This window comes from Dendronephthya gigantea, unplaced genomic scaffold (assembly GCF_004324835.1).
Source record: "Dendronephthya gigantea isolate DGI-Jeju-01 unplaced genomic scaffold, DenGig_1.0 000043F, whole genome shotgun sequence".
Classification (NCBI taxonomy): domain Eukaryota; kingdom Metazoa; phylum Cnidaria; class Anthozoa; order Malacalcyonacea; family Nephtheidae; genus Dendronephthya; species Dendronephthya gigantea.
In genome coordinates, this window is record NW_021163053.1 from 1274 (window position 1) to 22250 (window position 20977).

A 20977-nucleotide genomic window follows, 5' to 3' on the forward strand; every position below is an offset into this window, starting at 1 on the left:
CCTATTTGCGACGTGGAATGTTTTAAGTTATTACTGTTTCTTGTGGGAAATGGGTGTCCACCTTGTTTCGCTGCAGAATGGATAATGACATCGTGTTATTGGGAGCAAAACAAGACCGTTCGCCGGCTTAATCAAATTAAGTGGATTTTATTTCAGTGGACTAGCCATTCGAAGAAATGGTTTTATTTTGACATGAATTTTAATAAATACGTTTTCTTGGATGGCAGTGACCGCGCATTGCAGGCATGAAATAACTGTATTGAAATGAATGATAAACATAATTTATTGATATCCTTACTGTTTTTTCTGGAATAGATTGGAATAGTGAGTAGCCAATAATTTACAAAACTGACAGTGTTACAATTTAATATATTTTATACTACCTCATAATTTGGTATTATTATATGAAGTTAAGACTAGAAAGCGCATATTATATACATAGAAACTTTAATATTGTTATTGTCTTGTGATGATCATTCACAATTTGTTTATCTGTTGACATTCCCCAAGTTTTACTAGGAATCGGCATGCTCGACCGAGCGTCTTTGATTTAAGGTCGATGAACTTTAGAATATTAACCGACTGCGTATCCACGTATCCGTGTATCCACTTAAACTAATACCTACATTTATATTACGTCATGTATTTCTTATGCTGTATTACCGCGTCCCTTAAAAAATTGCGGGGTATTCTGCTACATTTGCATAAACTTATGCAGTAAATGTTTTAGTTCTATATATCTGTGGAAGAATGAAGTACCCATCATAAAAAAACGAGTTACCGCTGACCTATTCATTGCTTTACAATTTTCGACTGCGTATCCGCGTATCCAGTGAAATAGTGGCTACATCATTTCCATGACTAGTGGACGGGTATTCTGCAATTTAGCCAGATCTTTATACAGACATTGCTTTTCAGAGGGAAACATTTAGACAGCAAATGATAAAAATTTCACTGTAAGCTAACACAAAAGCGACAAATCTGAAAGCAATCAGTAAAACTGCGTCTTGCAGTCAAAACAGATAACATAAGGAAAATTGTTTCTTTATTGTTAAATTAATGAAGACATTTATAATCTACCCTGTGAAATATTAACTCTGCTTGAATATTCCTCTGCTCTTCAGGTCGTAAAACTGAAACAAGTGGAACATACTCTGAATGAAAAGCGAATCTTACAAGCTATCAGCTTTCCCTTCCTGGTAAATCTCGAGTGGAATTTCAAGGTTGGTTGAACATTCACTGGGTCATATTTGTATAGCATAAGAATTTTTGAGGAAAAGGATATTGCTTGTTTTGGTTTGTGCTGTGGTTGCCGAAAGGATCTAAGCCAAATCATTTGTTGGTAGCAATGTGTTAAATTCTGGGGAATGAGAGAGCATAGTGCTATGCCAACTGTACCAATCTGTTTTAAAATAGTGTTCAAGGCAAATATACTAAAGAAACCCAACACAAACTTTGCCCCTGGGACATGGTATTTTGGAGGGGTTTCAACAAACAACCCTCAAAAATAATCAAATAATATTGTTAAAGATCAAATCTGAAATTAAAGAAGAGATAAAATATAGCATGCTTGAGAACAAACTATGCAAATTGCTGGTGTGTGTGTTATCTTGGTAAGCAATTTGTCCTTGAAAACATTTCAGGTGAAAAAAAATATATACATCAAAACTATACTATAATATATTATACTTGTATATAATATTACTAATATATTATACTTATAATACACTTGAGTAGACTTCTCCCTGATATTTGTTTCTTTGAATGTATTTATAAGAAATCAATACTCTACAATACAATGTGATGCAACTGTTTGCTTGCTATTGGTGTGCATTTAATTCTACTGTGAATTAGAATCCTAGCAGCAACAAATATTTATTTACAGCATTTTTACACCTAGGATAATTCCTATCTCTATATGGTATTGGAGTTTGTTCCTGGTGGGGAGATGTTTTCTCATTTAAGGCGCATTGGAAGATTCAGGTTGGCCAAACATACTTGAGGTTCACATAATGTAGCCATACCAACGACAGAGAGTAATTGATATATTTCATAATTATTTACCTTTTAGTGAAGCACATTCAAGGTTTTATGCATCTCAAATAGTTCTAGCATTTGAGTATCTCCATTCATTAGATCTTATCTACAGGTGGGTTTGATTCGACATTGATAAATGTAGTATTCCTAATTTTAGAAGATAATTAACTCTTCATTATATATTGCTTTAAAATTGTATCTACTCTCAACACATAGTTTTTTCAATTAGCAATTTAACATGTAATTATATTAGGTATATTCTTCTGGAGGTTTAATTCCATCAGTTGTATTCATATGAGACTGTTGACCCTGATGTTCCTTCAAATGCAAATATTTTAAATAGAGATTTAAAGCCTGAAAATCTTCTATTGATCAGCAAGGATACTTGAAGGTATTATACTTCAGAGTTCAGATGCATTTCTGTAGATATTACTAGTAATGTTATTACTAGTAGTAGACATTACTACCATGTGTCCTTTCCTTTTGTAACAGATAACTGATTTTGGATTTGCAAAAAGAGTTAAAGGAAGGACATGGACACTGTGCGGTACCCCAGAGTACTTAGCACCAGAAATCATATTATCAAAGGTATAAATTGTAATGGTATTGTAGTCTGATATATAGTCAGGTTGTGTGCATTTTTGAGTTACTTTTCATCCAGGTTTTTGCTCTATTATTATGCATCTTTCCATTATTGTAGGGGTACAACAAAGCTGTGGATTGGTGGGCATTAGGTGTTTTAATCTATGAAATGGCAGCTGGATACCCACCATTTTTTGCTGATCAGCCAATTCAGATTTATGAGAAGATCGTTTCAGGAAAAGTAATGAACAAATTTTTTTCCTTCTCAAATTTTTTCATCGTTCCACTGTTCGTGATGGTGTTACCTGTTTAGTGTTGAATATGAATCCTCAGACTTGCAAGTCTTCTCTTGATAAACAAGAAACACTTGTAATAAGGGTAGAAGCCAAGTAAGGAAGAAACCTTTACATGCTTAAGTGTACGAATTACACATGTTGTTTAGGTGCGTTTCCCATCTCACTTCACGTCGGAACTCAAAGACCTTCTGAAAAATTTGCTTCAAGTGGATTTGACGAAACGTTACGGCAATTTAAAGAATGGTGTAAATGACATTAGAAATCACCGATGGTTTGGTCCGACTGATTGGATCTTGATCTATCAGAAGAAGGTGGTTTTAATATGTATTATCATTATTCATTTTTTTTGGACCTTAAATCAAAGGACTCCTCTTACGCTGAATGCCCTCCTCTAATGATCAGAGCGTAGCTAGAGGGAGGTGTGCATATTTAATTCCTCGTATGCCCGACTAATTTCTTTTGAAAGCGATTGTTATTACGGTATGTGGCTTGAATACATATGAATATACTGACCGCGATCAGACCTTGCCCTACTTACGACCCTGCTAGACATTCCTTCACGAGAACGCTACATAATTGCAAGTACATCTTCCACCATTTATACGACAGTTCTCGAATTTTGTTTTTCAACATTCCATTTAGGTGGAAGCCCCGTTCAAGCCGAAATGCAAAGGTCCTGGTGATCCCAGTAATTTTGATGATTACGAAGAGGAACAGTTACGATTGTCAACAACAGAAAATGTGCTAAAGAATTTGCCGATTTTTAAAGAAGAACTTCCTTCAGAGACAACTGCGCTGTAGTCAGCGACTACATTGCCTTTTATTATGGAGCTACACAAACCAGACTGGTGGAACTCCATTCAAACGACTTTTAATGATTTTAGTCTGAAATTTAACAAAACATTGGTTCATTATTTATTAAAATCCCAAAGTTTTAAGTATATATAGAGAGGTTATAGCCAAATAAGGACGTTCTATTTGTACGAACTTTTAAAACATGGCCTGTAAATTATTGTTAGGATACATTTATGCGTATCTCGTTGACCGAAATCGTACAGAGTATTATATGACGTCTTCTGTTAGTAACTGTGCGTTAAAGTATTAGAGAAGTTGCAGTGAAATAAAAGTTATCTCTAAGTACTGTATTTCCCATTGTTCCATGGTACGAAAGCAGAGACAATTGAAAAGGGCGTATGTGTCCGTAGGCCCGTTTCAGAAATGAATAGATTTCTCGGACATGACATGACATGGTGAAAAAGGGAACAAACGTAAATCAAGTCCAAATAGAAGAAACAGCAGAATCTGATTGTCTGTTTCATCCCCTTTCTTGTTTTGCTCCTACATCCCCGTTCCTTCAAAATAAACACTACCATTGATAGTGACTAACACCCGTAGAGCAGAACCGGCAGAACTTCCTCCATAATTCGTTTCTCTATCAAATTTTATGAAATCATCAATCATGTTGGTCTAATGATCTGCACAGTTCCACAAAAACAATGCATAAATGTAAAAAAAGAGATAAGTTGACAGTTAAAAAACCAGACTAGTCCAACTTTTTATATTTGACTGAGTCAAGTGGCAATGCATAAAGAAATATTTGGTTTTTTGGTACATGCATGTGATCGACTTAGAGTGTTCGACTTCGAACCTTCCTCACAAATCTCATTCAAAGCAAACCTTCCTCCGGATGGTACCCGTACCCGTAGCTTTTTGCAACTCTGCTCAAAGACTCGCGAATAAACTTTACAACGTAATCGAATCATGCGATCAACTATCACCCGCTTTAGTACTTTGATCAATGGCGATGCCAACGAAAGAAAATGAGCAATATTATACTTTTTATATTCATTTTTGTATTAAAAGTTATGAGCTTACCTTTACCACCTTTAGAGGTAATTTTGTGGCCTCACTGGCTTGGCCGGCTAATTTCTTTATTAAATATTCCTGTTTCTGTATTCAGGTCAGTGGAATCTCCCGCCAAATTATGGCCGAGTGTAATTTGCATTTTGCAATGAGAGGGGAAGAAGAAAGAGCGAATAGGGATTGCTTTACTTTATCATCATAACGTAAATAATGAATAAGTTACCTTTAGAAAGCATAAGTCTTCTTTCAAGCTCACAAGTAATAACATCACCAAGTTTTGTTGTGAAGGAACTGGTTGAGAACGCATTTGATGCTGGAGCAACTAATATTGATATTAAAATGGTAATATCAAACAGTCTATAGAAAGTACTAGCTTGTATCAATTACTTGAACTTTTAGTAGTCGAAATTTTTAAGGATTTAATACACACTACTTATTGTGATTTGTTTATATTCTCAGCAGACCATGATATTGATGAAATAAAATGTACTTTATAGTTAATAGATGTAATATTGTTTAGTTCACCAATTACCATATATATTTAAATTGATACCTGGATCTTATGCCTGGTTTTCATATGAGCTTGATCTGCCGGTAGACCACCAGCAGATATATTACCAGCATAACAGAAACACATAGAAAAAACCTTTAGATTTTACCTTTGTATTGCAAATAAAACTAACTTGATGCTTGACCTTACAACCAGCAATTATATAATCCACAATCTTACAACCAGCTGACAGACAAACCACCTAGTGCCACATGACCACATATGTGATTGAGTGGTTAATATGTTATTAAATTCATTGTGGGAACCTGGTTACATTTCTCCAGCTCTGTACTATCAGGTCTTCAGAGCATCTTCAATAACAATAGCTGTTGCCAATCATCAGTCCACTATATCATTTTCACATCATTCCTCTGGTGTATTTTATGTTTGTTACTGTATGTGTGGTTTACCTTTTTGCAATATATTCAACAGGTGTTTGATGACTTTCTTTACAAAGTATTCAACAGTATAGTTCCTTGCATTCACTTAACTATTCTCTATGTAGAGATATTAATGTGGAGACTAAACTCCTTCTGTGTATTATTGATATAAACAAGGATCAGGGCGTGAGCCTGATAATAAATCACAGATAATTTTTGGCCTATGAGCTTGTTGGTCTATGAGCTCCTAGATTATGTATTTATGACGACACATATACGAGCAATGTGATTGTCTTGCAGCATGTCTCATTGTGTATCATGAAAACAATGAAAATGAAAAGAGTGAAATAAAGTTGAACATAATTTTTATATGAGACCAGTGTTGAAATAGAGACCAGTGTAGTAGATATACAGACCATGTCTGATGAATTGTGCTTAAATTATACAACCAACCCCAGAATAACACAAAGAACTGTCCACTCCTCCCTTCCTCTCCCGCCCTTTTCTTTTGGGGACGTTTTAGCTTCCCCAGTTTCTCGCCCATTCCAGAAAAAAATGAACATCTCATGTACTACGTTTTAGGAGAAATTTGGTCTGGACAAGATCGAACTTCGAGACAATGGCTGTGGAATCAAGCAAAGCGATACTGAATTTATGGCTCAACGTTATTACACGTCGAAAATTTCAAAACATGACGACTTACAAATGCTTGATACATATGGATTTAGAGGAGAAGCCCTTGGCTCCCTATGTCAAGTCTCTGATGTTTGTATAGTATCAAGGACAGTGGAAGATCCAGTGGCTGTGTCCTACAACTTAGATCATAATGGGAAAATTTGTTCAACAAAACCTACCCATGATGGAGTAGGAACAACTGTTACGGCGTTAAATCTTTTCAAATCATTTCCTGTGAGAAGGCAATGTTTTCAAAATGCTAAAAAAGGCAAGGAAGAGCTTAAGAAGGTTGAGGATCTTTTAATGGCATATGGTCTGATAAAACCTGAAGTACGGATTGTTTTAAGAAATAACAAGAACGTTATCTGGCAAAAGAATAAGTCTTCTGACATACGGACAGCTTTGACTGATGTCTTTGGTGTCCAGATTGCGAGTCAATTGCAATATATTGAGTGTTGTGACAATGATTTGAATTTTACAATTCAATGTTTTGTTCCAAAAAGTGATTCGTGTCCACAGTTGATGTTGAGGTCCTCAGATGAAAGGACTTTTATTTTTGTAAACAAGCGTTACATTACTTGGAAGGAATTGTTGCAGGTAACTACTACGCCTTTGGTTGATGCTCATGAGTCTTTGTTAGCTACTTATGGTGATAAATGAATCAGTTTTACACACGTTTCAGGTCCTAAAAAAACATTGCGTATTGAAAAACGGAGAAAAATGCAATGGAAAGTACCCTTTAGGTCTTGTGAGCGTTAGTTTATCCAGTCAAGATGTTGACGTAAATCTAGAACCAAATAAAACAAAAGTTATAATAAATCATAAGGTGAGGGAGCATTTTATTTGTTGAATATTTCCTTGTAATTTTTAATCTATTATTTTAATCTGTTACGTTTTTTGTGTACCATTGAAAAACGAAGCGTCTTGGGTGGCGCCAGAGACTGAGACGTGTCTGGAAATTTGAAACCGTTTTATTGATAAGGGGTGGAGGGGCTTGGGTATTGGAGTCTATAAAAGAGTCATTACAGACATTACTCATTAGCCTTGTTCAAACTTTACTGACACTAAAATAGTATTGCCCACTGTCCAGTTCATTAACATCAGTGCCGCGTTTCCAATCATATGAACTAAAAACTAACGAGACGATAACTGCTGCCACCTCTGGGCTAATAGATATATACATAGCCATAGGCAAGAACTAAGATATATGACAATATCTTTTGTCTTGTTGAGAAGAACGTTGACATTTCTTACAAAGTCCTTTCAGAGAATTTGTTCATCTTTCTTACTTATAATTCCAAGATATATTTAAGAATAAAAAACTTTCTTTTTCTGCCATGATGTTTTAATGAATCTGAACGGAATCCGCCATGTTTAAATACCCCAAAAATTTATTCCTTTAATTATCCATGTCGTGCGTATCGGACGAAAGATTGCAGAATGTTGGATGCTTTTAAGTTTAAAAAAAGGCTGTTGACCCTCTTAAATAAATAAGAAAAATGACATAAATTAAATGTTGATGGTTGATTAATGCATATTTAGATATTTGTCATATCAACAGTATGTCGTGACACATAATTATATAACGTGGCTTTATACCTGATAAAATTCCTGTGCATGCTTGGTATTTGTTTAAAACCTCAATAAAGTGTAATATCTGTTGTATGATATTTCAAACCATCCTTTTTGATAATTCACTTTTAGGAAGAAGTTCTCAAAATCATAACAAACGAAATAAGTAGGATTTACGATGGCGACGGTCTTCAGGCTGTAACTACAGAGTAAGCGGTCTAAATGCATGGCAAAATTGTTGTAATAAGAGTTGTGACAGCAATATATATTGCTTTGATATCTCGGATTTCTTAAATCTTAATATGCATGACAGCCCATGATATTTATAGCTGATCATCTTATCAGGATTGTGGGAAAGAGAACTCGTTTTATTAGGGATTTTTTTCAATAGAAAAATTCGTGATATGCATTGGTCAAGAGGTGTTGAATCGAGTGATACCGTTCCTTCTCCTGATGTCACAGAAAGCGACTCAAAGGAAACGTCAAGAGTTGCTCCAGAAAAGACTGGTTGTACATCGTCAAATTCACCTGGGATACTTCATGTTACGGTACCAGAAAGAAGTACGGAAGACATGTCAGTGGATCGTGTGCGTGAGTAGGTGCATCCTACTCAAAATCAAGACTTTACGCAACAACGACTTATTGACGACCAAGAATGTCATTTTCCACTCATAACTGACAATGAGATCGATTGTTCATCATCTAATAAAAATATCATGGTTAATGCAGACAGTCATGCTTCACAGCCCATTGTTTCATGCCGTACAGAGAAACAAACGGAGAATTTTGCAAGTGGCAACCTTGTTTCTGCCACGTTGGAAAAACAGGACGATAATAAGGAGAGCAATTTGGATGAAATCATAGAGAATTTTATCAATGACTCCGATATTATTGACGATTCGTTATTGGATATATCACTGGGTAAATTTATCATACGATCAGTGTATTATAGAGTTGACTGTACGATTTAAGAATGTACAGAATGTACTGCAATATCTTCGCATCGAACGTGGTATTACAACTGCCTAAAATAGACAAAACTACTTTTAGACCAAGTTCAGCCAAATCAAGAACAGTGGAGTAAAGGTGTAGGTTTGGTTGATAACAATGGAAAAGAGATAGAGGTATTTATTATTAAAATCATTCATGCAAGCGAGGAGTTCTTTATTTTGCATTTTATTGCCTTCTGCTAATGAGGTATTTTTATAATTTTCTTCTTATGTGTAGCCAATGAAGCTCCTGAGGCCAAGTGTTTGTGATAAGGGAAATGAAAAAACTGCCAGAACAACATCCAATGGAAAACGTAGGCACAGTTTGGTTATGAAATCAGATCGACGAAGTAAGAGAAACAAACAATATTCAACGGTAAGTTCCTCAGCACGCACGCTCGAGAAACACGCGCTGTGTGTGGGGCAAACTTTCTTGATTTAGCATGCTAAAAATACGCAGTATGTCCTGACGACTTTCGTATTTTGCTCACATTAAATACGAACGAGGTTACTTGGGTAACCAGTTATCGGATGAAATCATCATCAGTAATATTTCAAACGGGTAGGTGTGGCTGTCATAACATTAAATTGTAATTACAACTTAACTATAATGTGATCAATTGTCTGTATCTTTGAAGAAGGCGAAGGTCTCCATAGCTAAGGGTAATAATTGTTTAATAATCAATCAGCTTTGGTTGGAGTTCGTAAATAAACTCTTTGTTGGGCAAATCCACGACGAAATGCTGGAGTAAGGCATGTATTCATCTATGAGGAAATATCTCATTTAGATAAATGGCCAGTCATTAATCACGGCAGTATTACAATCGCCAAAAACGTTGTATGAGACAAAGAAATCAAAAGAAGTTTCGTTTTCATTATCGGCGTTGAAAGAGTTAACAGAACGTGAAAGGTGAATATCTTCTTCTTGAGTCAACGAATATTTTATGAAAACACGTAACCAACATTGCTTCGTTGTAGCATGGAAAGAAAGGTAGTGATTATATCTACTAATCTATAATAATCTCACGCAAATTTAGCCCAAGTTCGAAAACAAAAAACGAAGCCATTCAACCAATTAAACGTCTTGATCCATGGGGCGTTTGGCTTGTTCAGAAGAACAGAAAATTATATATTTTAAATCCTTTTAGGTAAGAATATACATGCAATGATTACTAAAATGGAATTTTGATGAGTGAACTTATCAGTGTTTGGAACTTGATGATATCCAAACAGCGATTTAAGATCTAGACTGGGTGTATTGTTTTTTTTAACCCCGCTGACTTTTCCCCTCTATATCTACTCTTCAGAATCCAGGAGTTATTACTCTATAGAAAACTGCTTGCCACCCACGTGTTACCAAGAGAAAAACTCGACAAAACTATTGCTTTAGATGAAAGGTGATTTATTCGAATTTTATCCCGCCCCGGACTGAAAACCCCGAGGATGCCCGAGGATGGCTGACACATTTGATTACAATATATTGCTGTTGCCTTTGAACTACATATTTCACAAAAATGAAATATGAGGATTGTAGATAATAATAAATTGTTCGCTTTTCCAGGGTTCTTGGTGGCGCTTCTCGTTATTCGTTGCTATTGAAATTGGTCACGGAAAACAAAAAAGGTGACAATACTCAGTAAGTTGATATATATTCTATGACCGACCTAAGGGAAAATTGTTCCTTTTAGCTAGTGACCGCGATCTATCCATGCAGAGTAACACACAACCTTGATACTAGGTACCAGGTACCTCGAAAGTACCCAGGGACCCATGTTAAGTATAATAGTCGGATTGAAACATTAGTGGATGAAAGCATTTCTTCAGATAGTTGTTTCCAAATGAAATCAAGTTTTAATTATTTACTATTGTATATAGTTGGTGTTTTGATGACGAACGTTTTATCTCCAATGGTTTTGAAATTACTGGACGATTAGGTAAATATTTTAATCAAGATATAATCAGTTGTTGAATCAGTTGTTGAATGAATGATTATATGGATTATGTCTTCCAAGAGGAATCAGGATGGATCCACTCTCCAGGATGTATACGAATGCCTTCATGCTTTGCGCATTTGATACCTAAATCCTTCGGGTCCTTGGTATCCATTTTGAAAGCCATAGTACCGCTGGCCGAGTTGAATCTTTGCGGACATGTATGTCTTAACTGATATGCAAGAAATTTGATGATGTGTATTGTATTCAGACAAAGAAACTGGTGAAATTGGAATGTCACTGGTCAAGATAAACACAACGATTCCATATTATGGCATCAACGATTTAAAAGAAATTTTAGGTAAAATTTCAGTTTAATTTCACAGTTTTTTACATTCAATCCTAATTTTCATGTTAAAATCACTATTAACAAAGAAGCTTCTATTCGTATCGCAAAACAGTATGACATTTCCAGGCACTCGACTGGATTTTTCTTTTTAGACACATTCCATTTTGAATGAATGACTTTATTTTTTGACATTTTGGTTTTGGAGAAGGGCTAGATTCTCAATATTGTTGTATGATTGCAGTTTCCCTTAATACAGGAATTAGCCCATTCCAATAAACTAGCTTTTCACGATCCTTACATTCAGACCTGATTCAAAAAAACGATGCAACTTCAGAAAAGAATCACGATCTTGTGGGTTGTCGTACAAGTAAAGTTTGCAACTTTCTTGAGGTTTGTCTTTGCTTTGCCACACTGCATGGTCTTGTTAATTTGTATGTTAGTGAAACACGTGATAAACGCATTATGTTAGTTATAGCAATAACAGTCTTAGAACCATTTTGATTTTTGGTGTAGAATGAAGTTGCGCGGATTGTCCAAAGCCTTCCATCCCGAACATCTGATGCGGATATAATGGAACTTGTAAAGAATATGAGTGACCAGCTGAGTGGAAATGATAATACTTGTCTTCATAATAGACCACTTTTGTATTATCTTGTATCATTTTGAGGCATATTGGACAACCACGAGATACAACGTGGCTCATCTCGTCGGTATTATGATTCTTTGGGTAAAGGGAAACAGCGGCTCTTTCAAACGGCGGGAAAAAAAGAAACGGCGGGAAAAGAACAGCGGCTCTTCCAAATGGCGGGAAAAGAACAGCGGCTCTTTCAAACGAGAAGGTGAACAAAATACTTGAATACCGACTGTGTATATCTGGAGAAATTCTCCACGTTCCTGTTTTTATCGTCACGATCGTGAACCGTGTCGACCTGAACAATGGAAATTCTGCTTTAAATTGTTTTCGAAAATGGCGACCGAGTTCTAGGCGTTTCAATTCACTGAGATCACTGATCTCGTATACGTGAAGAGATTTATAGGCATTACTCTGCCAAAAAGCGTATATTTTTATTATTTTTTTAATTCATAGAATTTTCCATGATCTTGCGATGTTTTTGAACACACTTTGTACTACAATATTTGTTCGATAGTCTTTCAAATGGAACTAATCCTTGCAAACTTCGACTGCAGTTGAAACAGATATTTCTAAATAAAACACAAATTAAAAATGTTTATAACACCATGCATGTTTCCATGCATGCAGTTAAAAAGATGACACAGGAACGTTGAGGACCCCGCGGGTGTCTAAATGTGAAGCAATTATTTTTCAAACTCACCCTAGTCTTCTTTCGGCTGCTACCGCTCTCTGTAATGATAAAAATGACGGAATTACGTACGCGTGTATTTCTATGGAAGCTACATGCAGACATTCACACACGATAAGCCGAAGCACACATAAAATGCACAAGGGAGACTGCATGTTCTCTATTGTAAAACAACTCTAAGTATCATACCTTTTCTCTTTCGCTTAAATTTTGAAACCATTTCTTTTCATTTTCCTCTTTTTCTTTTCTTACTCTTTCGTCCTCTTTTATTTTCTCATCCGCTTTCTTTTCTTTCAAACGTTGTTTTCTTGCTTTTGATTGAGCTCTCTTTTTCTCCGCCGTTTTTTGACGTTCTTTCTCTTCCATTTCCGCAGTCAAAGCACTTGGAATCTTTAAGAAAATGTCCGAAATGTTAAATACGAATAAACGATATTGACTAACGGGAATCATTGTTGTAAAAGCATCTTTTTCAGACATTTTTTGTCAGAGTTCAGGCAAACCGTGCAATGATAAAGTGAACATTTCAACAAAAATCGCTAAAGATTAGAAACGAAATTTAAGTTTAAAGAGACTCATGGCCAAAGTACCTGAAGTACATTATTCTGGGCAGAACGATTGCAGAGAAAGATTCTACATGCAGGTGTAAAAAAACAAAGAGGCTTACCCTGGCTTCATCGTAGTCGTATTTATCAGGATACAAGGCCATAAAACGACGAAATGTATTTCTCGTCTCTTTGTCTTTGGCGATATTATATGGAACACGACCCAAGGAATCTCTGAAGGAAAATTGCGGACAATTTATATCAGCAGTATATCTGGTGGTAAGAGGAGCAATGGCAGACCTCTGGTATTATATTATTATATTTTTAAATTGTCTTTGGATTCGTGGCATGCACGGTGAAAGTGAGAGACACTTGCGAGCAAGTTCAACATGTTACAGTCAACAGTTAATGCATGTCCTACATATTTTAGTTTAGCTGCAATTGACAAAGTCGCGCAAGGGTAATTCTAATTTCTTGACCCGCGTCGAAATTCTTACTTAATTGATGGATTCCCTCCAGTTTCAAGTAAAATTTTAACGATCTCCGGCTGACCAAGACGTGATGCAAGATGTAAGATTGTTTCCCCGTAACTCTCAAACTTCTCATTAAGCATGGTTTGTGCCCAACCACACTTGCTCAATCTATCTTCATCGTCATTACTACTCTCATTTGTCTCGCTCTTCTCAGTTCCATCACTCCACTTTTCCGTATATTTCAACACGCTACATTCGTGCTTCAGTTCTTCATCTTTAAGTCTTTCTATAACCCCTCTCGTTTTTCCTGAGTTCTCAGTATTCACTGCCTCGTATAACTCAATCCAGATTGTCGGTACAACTGAAAGTAGTCCATAAAGAATTTGATATAGATAATAGATAAATATGATTCATGGTTTGGACATTCTTTTACATTAATATGTAAACATTGACATTATTATCTGCATGCATATTACAAACCTACTAGAAAACAATATTATTTCATTGCGTATACTACATCGTAGCTAGCCTACAAACAGTTGTGAAATTTTTGACCGATCAAGCGAAATCCCCATCCCTGTTCAGTTGAGTGTTAACAAATATCCCACTCTTCATATGCTTTATACATCCATGTCTCGAAGTCTCAATGGAGGCCAATCTTCCTTGCTATAAAGATGGCATACATCTAATAATAACTAATAAGATCCACGTTACCTTCCTGTGTTCTTTCTGCTGTGTTTGTTTCTTGATTGTCTTTTTTCGACGTTTTTTCGCTTTTAGACTTCTTTTTTGCTAAATTATCTAAACTTTTGAACATTTGGCTCTGATCATCCTGTAAATTGTTCGTTTTTTGTTCTATCGTTTTATCCTCGGGGTTTTCGTCAGCTCTGACAACACCAGTTTTACTTTTACATTCTTCTATGTAATTTTCTAAACAGGAAAAGAATGATATAAATTTGTCAGTATGGTTTGCTTCACAACATCATGACCTCACCGAGCTCAGAAATTTTTTTAATACCAGCAATAACGGGCCTATTTACAACAGCCTATAGCTTTAAATAGAAATACGGGATAAATGTCCAATCACTGTCCAACTTTATTGTAAAAGGCAAATCATATCGTACCTTCAATAATAACAGATGATAACTTTTTCTGTACATTCTCTAATTCTTTAAATGTCGCTCGTCGTGTTGGGAAAGGAATAACTCTTATACGTAAATCATCTAAATGAGAAATAAAGGATAGGTTGCAAACGCGTAGGCTCTTAATTCCTGCCGTTTTCTCAGCTATCCCTGGCTTAAATTTGAGAAATTTTCCTTCGCTATTAAGTTATTAACTTATCCCCATTTACAAAATGATCCAACATCGAGTGAAGTCCACAGTAATGGCTGTCAGTCATCTACCATATGGTTTAGCATTACAGAGTTGCAGGATTTCAAATTTTTTGCAAGGAAGAAGTGATTAAGTGTTGAGGCATAATCACTATCGACAGAATACCTTTTTCAAATGGAGGTTTTTTTCCTGTGAAGAAAATCCATTTGTAATTATTTGGGACTCGCATGAAAATTCTGCTACATTTTTCTATATGCTCGCTCCATGATTCCAAAAGATTTTGAATATCCTAAAGAAGCATTAAAATTAACAATTTTTTAATCGTATATTACACACTAAAAATTGGCTTGAACAGCTTAATAAGATGTTGTAACAAACTGTACTAATGCAGTTTCGTTGTAACGTCTCAAGGTTGCCCCAGCTGATCTTAAAAAATAAGAAATAACCAGCTTTTCTCATTAGTTATTCAATTATATCAAACTCTGTGCAGTCACTGTGGTTACTGAAGGCAAGCCTCTGTGCTTTCGCAGGCTAAATGCCTATACAATATTGGCAATATGTTTCAACGCACGGTTTGCGGCTATAACTACCTTGGTGCATGTCCGCCTTGTTTATTGTCCCTGATTCCTTGGGCCGTTCCTCGCTTAGCTCTTACGGTATATCGGTGAAATGTCTTACTAACCAACACATCATTCCTGCATACAACAGAGTGGTAAATGCATGTGCATGGGATCATACATTTCCATCAAAATACTCAGAAAGACAGCCGTACCCGGAAAAGACAGCTCCGGCAAAATGGCCACCACCAGTCATTAAGATTAACCAGGTCTTTTCTTGTGGGAGATCTTGAATTCGGGACACAATATCTTCACGCGCGAGCTTCTCCTGGGGAGAATAGTTTTCATTACAAAACTGAGTTTCACTTAAATCACGTAATCTTTATGATCTGTATTGATCATATTAGAGTCAGAGTATGTTTTTTGAGTCAGAAGATGATTTTTGAACGCCTGGATTTCGATGTCCTAGAGGCGAGCGCTGTATGTATTTCTAAGAAATTCAAATGTAAATAAATTAGCTTTTAGGTACAAAGATTGAATAAAGATCGGAAAAATGATTGAAAAAACCTGACGGAAAGAGATAATTGACATCATTTTAGTATATGGAAGATTTAGCCTTATCATGATTTCCGCGCAATAAACGGTCGCAATCAGGTCCTGGTATCAAACCAGACAATTTTTTTTCTCCAATGATCAGTGACGAAAAGAGCCATATATGCATCTTGTAATTATTTACCTTTGCTCCGTACACAACTTCTCGAAAAACAGACATACGTGTTCCATTTTGATTAACAAAATATACTTTTGGATTTGATCTATCTACTAAATTTTCTTCTGATTTCAAATCTCTTTGATTTGGCAATAAACTGAGAGTCATCAGAGGTATTGTTTCAGGATTTGCTGTAGTCAGAACTTCTTCTGCAGAATCAGATTCAGAGCCTGATATACTGGAAAGTTCACCTGAAGCATAAAATTCTTAATAAGGGGTGAAATGGTGGATGATGTAGATATTGGGCACAAGGGTTTACTTGTATTGTACCCCCTAGCTGATTTTGCTATTAATTAGTATCAGTATGAAATAAATTGGTTAACTAGAAGTCTTAGAAACGCTTCCATCCATATTTCACATACATGATATCCCATTCATTGGAGGATCCAAGGTACGGCAGAATTTCTTAAATTATGTATGCAGAAAAAATATGAATAATTTGTAGGTGGATTATCGTTGATTGAGCCGATAAAATTCCAAGGGCAAATGCCCCCTCTAAGTCTTTGCCACTTTTGTAATCCACTACTGACTTTTGATGACATAATTCTTGGTTTCTTGCAGTGTATAGTCTTATAGTTGTCACAACATTCATCCTCTCTAATCATTGAGCATGACCCTTAACTATAATAATTCATACTTCATACCACACCCATTATTTACCAGAAATCATCTCTTCAAATTCATCTTCCTTCACTGGATCTCTTTGCAGTAATTTCTGCTTTACATTATATTTGTGCCAATCAAGTGTGAAATGACTTCTCTACATAAGTAAAAATGAACATGTATGCTATGAATTTACTGTTATTCAGGTTTAATGTTTGAAATGCAAGCCTGGGTAAATTAGAGAACAATGGAAATCCTGACATAGTAAAAAAGAATAAACCTGTTCTTCCAATGTTAAAAATGTCACACCACAAAGAAGACATGACTTGCCATCACTCTTTGATAGATCAACATCATTTCTGACATTTTGTTTTCCTTGAAAATTAAGATAGTTGTACACATACAGGTATGATTTTAATTCAGAAATCAGATTAATGATATAAATAGAAAACGAGGCCATTGGCCATCATATATAATAATATAGTTCTATACATATTTACGTGTCGTCAAACTGTTATCTTCTTTAAAACCTCGTTCCACTTTCTCTGACAGAATCCTGATGTGACACAGATAACGATCTATTTCAGTACCATTGAACAACCTTAACTCGGTTTGTGTGTTGTTTATTTTTATATTTTTCTTCATATTTACAAAATGTGTTTAGCAATCGTCCAATCTTCTCAGCTTTTGAAATTGCACAATGAGAAAAGGTAACGATCCAATATCTTTCTCACTTAAAATATGGTTAAATTTTCCTTATGGGTTTTGTACACATGTAAAGCGAATGATTACTGCAATGAGTGCAATCCATTGACATGAATAAACCGTGTTTATTAATCTCAATGGTGCAATTTGTATATACAATAATAACAATATTTCTTTAGTTTATAATATCCATCTACATTGCATTTTGCTGATGTAATATTTCCAGTCTCAGTCTTACAAGAATCCAGACGGAGAGAACTCTGTCTTTGCAAGTGATTTATACTTTTATGGGGATTACGTAAAGGAATTGCGGATCACGGATGTATTATTGTGAGGCTGTCCCGGGCTTTACTGGCCGTCCCTGGGGGTTTGAGTTTCCCGTTCATACATGATACATCAGACTAAGAAAGTTTTCTTTGACAAAGTGGAAAGTTTATTGACCATTCGCGATTTCATTGTTTTAAGAATTTACGGTAAAACAGTCTTACATATTAAATATAAGTTAATTATTCTACATGCGTATATCTATATGCCATTAAAGATAAATTACAATTTGATAAACTGATGGGTAACTTCGTAAATTCCAACAGCTTCTTGTGCGCTTTCGTCGTAATCAGCCCATTCCTGTTTCGTGGAAACATAAAATTAGTTGTAACCAACCTAATTGCCCACAATGTCTAATTTAAAATGTTATTGAACAGGCTATGTACCGTTTTTCTGGCGTAAAACACAGCATAAAATAGGAGCCAAAATACCTTTTCTGTTAAATTAATATCTTGAAACTTTGTTTCACTCTCTACTCCCTTCGCTGCAAAACCAACCTGAAAAACAATGACATTGTGGTAATTACTCAAGTACTTACATTTCCCAAGTTACTGTGGTAGTTACAGTCAGCTAGGTAAGCTTACTCTCGGTGAAAAATCAATTGGTTCCAGTCCTCGACAATCAAATGAAACAAGGGTTTTGAATCTGTTGTTGTCTTGGATCTAGAAAAGTTTAAGCGTATTTAATAGTGATGGCAGTAATGGTTTGACCTATAACTCTATTTATGATCGGGTGCATCTATATTTTTAACGCTATTTGAGCGTGCGTACAACTAGCGTTAGGCTTGGGTTCGGTGTGCCAACGTCGGGGAGTGCATGGTTATTATGATGGTTATTACATTGAAATATTTCTTCGTCAAGTGCGAGTCTTCGTCTGCAGCTTTATAAAATACATAATAGTCTTATGCCCGTAATGGTTTATGATTTCATATCAGTTATAAAATTGCACTCCCTTCGTTTGTATTAGATAATTTACTACGTATAAATGTTTAAGGTGTTTAGAGATAATCTTAATAATCGTGTGTTTGTGCCTTCCTTCTAAAACACCATAAATAGCTTTTTGATCAAATATCAGAGAATTCACGAGAATAGCGTGGGCTGTGTAGCATGCAGGGAAGCGGAAAAAAATTACAATCTTATTACAATCTTATTATGGAAATGACATTGACTGTCGTTGATTGACATACTTTGTATAAACAAATGGAATCTTTCAAGATATCTAAAAGAAATTTGTATTACTGGTTAAAAGAATATCTTTTCATTGGCAGCAGGGGTGATTGTATGTCTTTGCCTGTCCCCATGATTGACATAATTCAAAGTGTAGAACCTTTTTTATCAGATTAGTATATAAAAAATATATCTTCTCAATTTTCTATGATTACAGTAGTAATCACATACCAATAATAAGAGAAGCAATATTTCTAGTCAAAAAACTTTGCATGGGTAAGCAAATGTGCAGTTCGGTGATCTCCTTGTCTTCCTATATTACGAATCTTTACAAATTTTAGGAAAACGGAGGGAAACGTAAATTTGTCATAGAAACAGTAGTTTGTTTAGGTCAGATGCTGTTAAGACTTTGCCTAAGCTTAGATTATGAATCTATTAAGTAGCTTCCTCAATATATCCATTTAATATTTTGTACTGTATCCATTGAATTAACATGTAAAAGGGCTAATTATTCCCTAAACTAAACCCCTAATTATCAAAGCTCCCTATGCCACTACTCTCGTTACATATCTCTGTGCTCCATTTCCGATTCCCTGATAATCAATCAAGTATAGGTAAATTTCAAAATTACCCAAGGAATTCTGTCTTCCACAAAGTTTACAGTGTGTAACAAAGTTTGCATTTCCTCTGCCCCCTTTGACTGGTTGGCTATCCTGAAATTGCACACCATATGCATTTAATTATTCTCTAAATTATTCACTATTCATTTCTCTTCTTAAAAAAAGTGAAGTGATTGAGTAAATAAATTCAAAATTATTTTATCTTGCCATACCTCAAGTGTTACATAGATCCATGAAGGATTTTCCTCTCCACAGTTAAGGCACTTTACCTAAATGAAATTTAAGTTCCTTAATTGTGCATTTTTGCTTTACAAATTACAAAATATTCTTTCTGGTTAATGCCATCATGCACTAGCTTTGTCATTTTGAAAGCAATATTATGATTGATTAAAATAATATGTTTGTCTAACCTTCAAGTACCATCTAAAATCTTCCCCCTCAGCTTGAAGATCTGTGACATTCTCCAAATTACACTTGAATTGCAGGGCAATTTTCTACATTGTTTGGAAATTTTCAAGGTTGTAAGTATCCTATTAATCAATTTTGTTGTGTAACTAGCTATGCATTCTTTTCCCTTAAAGCTTCAGAGACAAAAAGTTTGTCTACGGCTTATTTATAGGCTGAATTGTACATTACAAGCTAGATAAATCCATGACTGTGTTCAAATTTGTTGGTGTTTACATGGTAAATATTAATTTCATGTGTTGATGTGCTCACATATAACAAAGAACACATTTACTATTTAGTTATGGTAAGTATTACACTGGTCTACCTTTAGATTGTACATATATAATACAGTTTATCATCTTTCACCATCATAGATTACCAATGATGACTTGGCATTATAACTGAAACTGCTTAGATAAACAGTGGAAAGTATTGCCTAGCAGCCATCGCAGCCAATAACCTAAACGTCACTACTTCTTGAGCTACCTTATCAGTTATGGCATAGTTTGCTGACTCATACTAAAGAATTATCACGGAAGCAACGCAATTTACCTGCTATATATTTACCTAGATACCTGCATAACTATTGAATATTGATAGAAGCTCAGAGTTGTCACTTACCACCATCTTCTAATTCACCATTAGTAACAAATTAATTAACCACTATAGTTAGGATTGCAATAACTAGGTTTATTTAAAAATCGTGAAATCAAACAACACAATCTTTAGCAAAAACAAAGAAGGTTTATCTTTTTAAATTTATTCCAAAATTGATAAATAAACCGCTGGGCAGAGGTATACCCAATACTTCATTTCACAAAAACAAAAACGAATTTTTTAACACCCGTAGACTTCCAATCGTGTGGGCGGTGGGCGATCTTACCTCAAATTCG

General features: G+C 35.3%; 3 protein-coding genes and 1 pseudogene across 3 annotated transcripts; 2 read left to right on the plus strand and 2 right to left on the minus strand.

The window, feature by feature from the left end:
* The first annotated feature begins 1055 nt into the window (after positions 1 to 1055).
* LOC114527150 lies at positions 1056 to 4060 on the plus strand (annotated as a pseudogene).
* An 853-nt stretch (positions 4061 to 4913) lies between these two features.
* LOC114527171 (PMS1 protein homolog 1-like) lies at positions 4914 to 11992 on the plus strand. Its single transcript, XM_028548805.1, is given in 15 exon segments — positions 4914 to 5120; positions 6291 to 6980; positions 7066 to 7209; positions 8088 to 8164; positions 8347 to 8876; positions 9006 to 9079; positions 9183 to 9320; positions 9733 to 9854; positions 9982 to 10092; positions 10252 to 10341; positions 10506 to 10580; positions 10820 to 10878; positions 11147 to 11236; positions 11529 to 11614; positions 11738 to 11992. Coding segments are annotated over 15 exon segments (2571 nt in total). The 5' UTR covers positions 4914 to 4988; the 3' UTR covers positions 11891 to 11992.
* Positions 11993 to 12286: 294 nt separating this feature from the next.
* LOC114527170 (ankyrin repeat and zinc finger domain-containing protein 1-like) lies at positions 12287 to 17712 on the minus strand. Its single transcript, XM_028548804.1, has 15 exons — positions 17323 to 17712; positions 17103 to 17197; positions 16880 to 16979; positions 16187 to 16410; positions 15666 to 15778; positions 15484 to 15588; positions 15271 to 15319; positions 15059 to 15182; positions 14686 to 14784; positions 14276 to 14491; positions 13586 to 13922; positions 13211 to 13322; positions 12736 to 12936; positions 12559 to 12587; positions 12287 to 12427 (listed from the first exon to the last, which is right to left on the minus strand). The coding sequence occupies exons 1-15, from the start codon at positions 17465 to 17467 to the stop codon at positions 12301 to 12303; spliced, it is 2076 nt and encodes a 691-aa protein (XP_028404605.1). The 5' UTR covers positions 17468 to 17712; the 3' UTR covers positions 12287 to 12300.
* Positions 17713 to 17964: 252 nt separating this feature from the next.
* LOC114527060 (UPF0587 protein v1g245604-like) lies at positions 17965 to 20812 on the minus strand. The gene is made up of 7 exons (XM_028548648.1): positions 20706 to 20812; positions 20048 to 20131; positions 19850 to 19906; positions 19649 to 19730; positions 19038 to 19069; positions 18283 to 18513; positions 17965 to 18151 (listed from the first exon to the last, which is right to left on the minus strand). The coding sequence occupies exons 1-6, from the start codon at positions 20709 to 20711 to the stop codon at positions 18418 to 18420; spliced, it is 357 nt and encodes a 118-aa protein (XP_028404449.1). The 5' UTR covers positions 20712 to 20812; the 3' UTR covers positions 17965 to 18151; positions 18283 to 18417.
* Between the last annotated feature and the right edge of the window lie 165 nt (positions 20813 to 20977).

Excerpts from the sequence above, each read along its gene's own strand:
- LOC114527060 (XM_028548648.1), bottom strand. Across the intron at positions 19,731-19,849 it reads GGATCTATGTAACACTTGAG|GATAGCCAACCAGTCAAAGG; the intron begins GTATGGCAAGAT and ends GTGCAATTTCAG. Across the intron at positions 18,514-19,037 it reads ATTCCATTTGTTTATACAAA|ATCCAAGACAACAACAGATT; the intron begins GTATGTCAATCA and ends AAACTTTTCTAG.
- LOC114527170 (XM_028548804.1), bottom strand. The coding sequence starts at position 17,467 with ATGAAGAAAAATATAAAAATAAACAACACACAAACCGAGTTAAGGTTG. Across the intron at positions 16,980-17,102 it reads TTTTAACATTGGAAGAACAG|AGAAGTCATTTCACACTTGA; the intron begins GTTTATTCTTTT and ends TTACTTATGTAG. Across the intron at positions 14,492-14,685 it reads ATCATCTGTTATTATTGAAG|AAAATTACATAGAAGAATGT; the intron begins GTACGATATGAT and ends TTTCCTGTTTAG.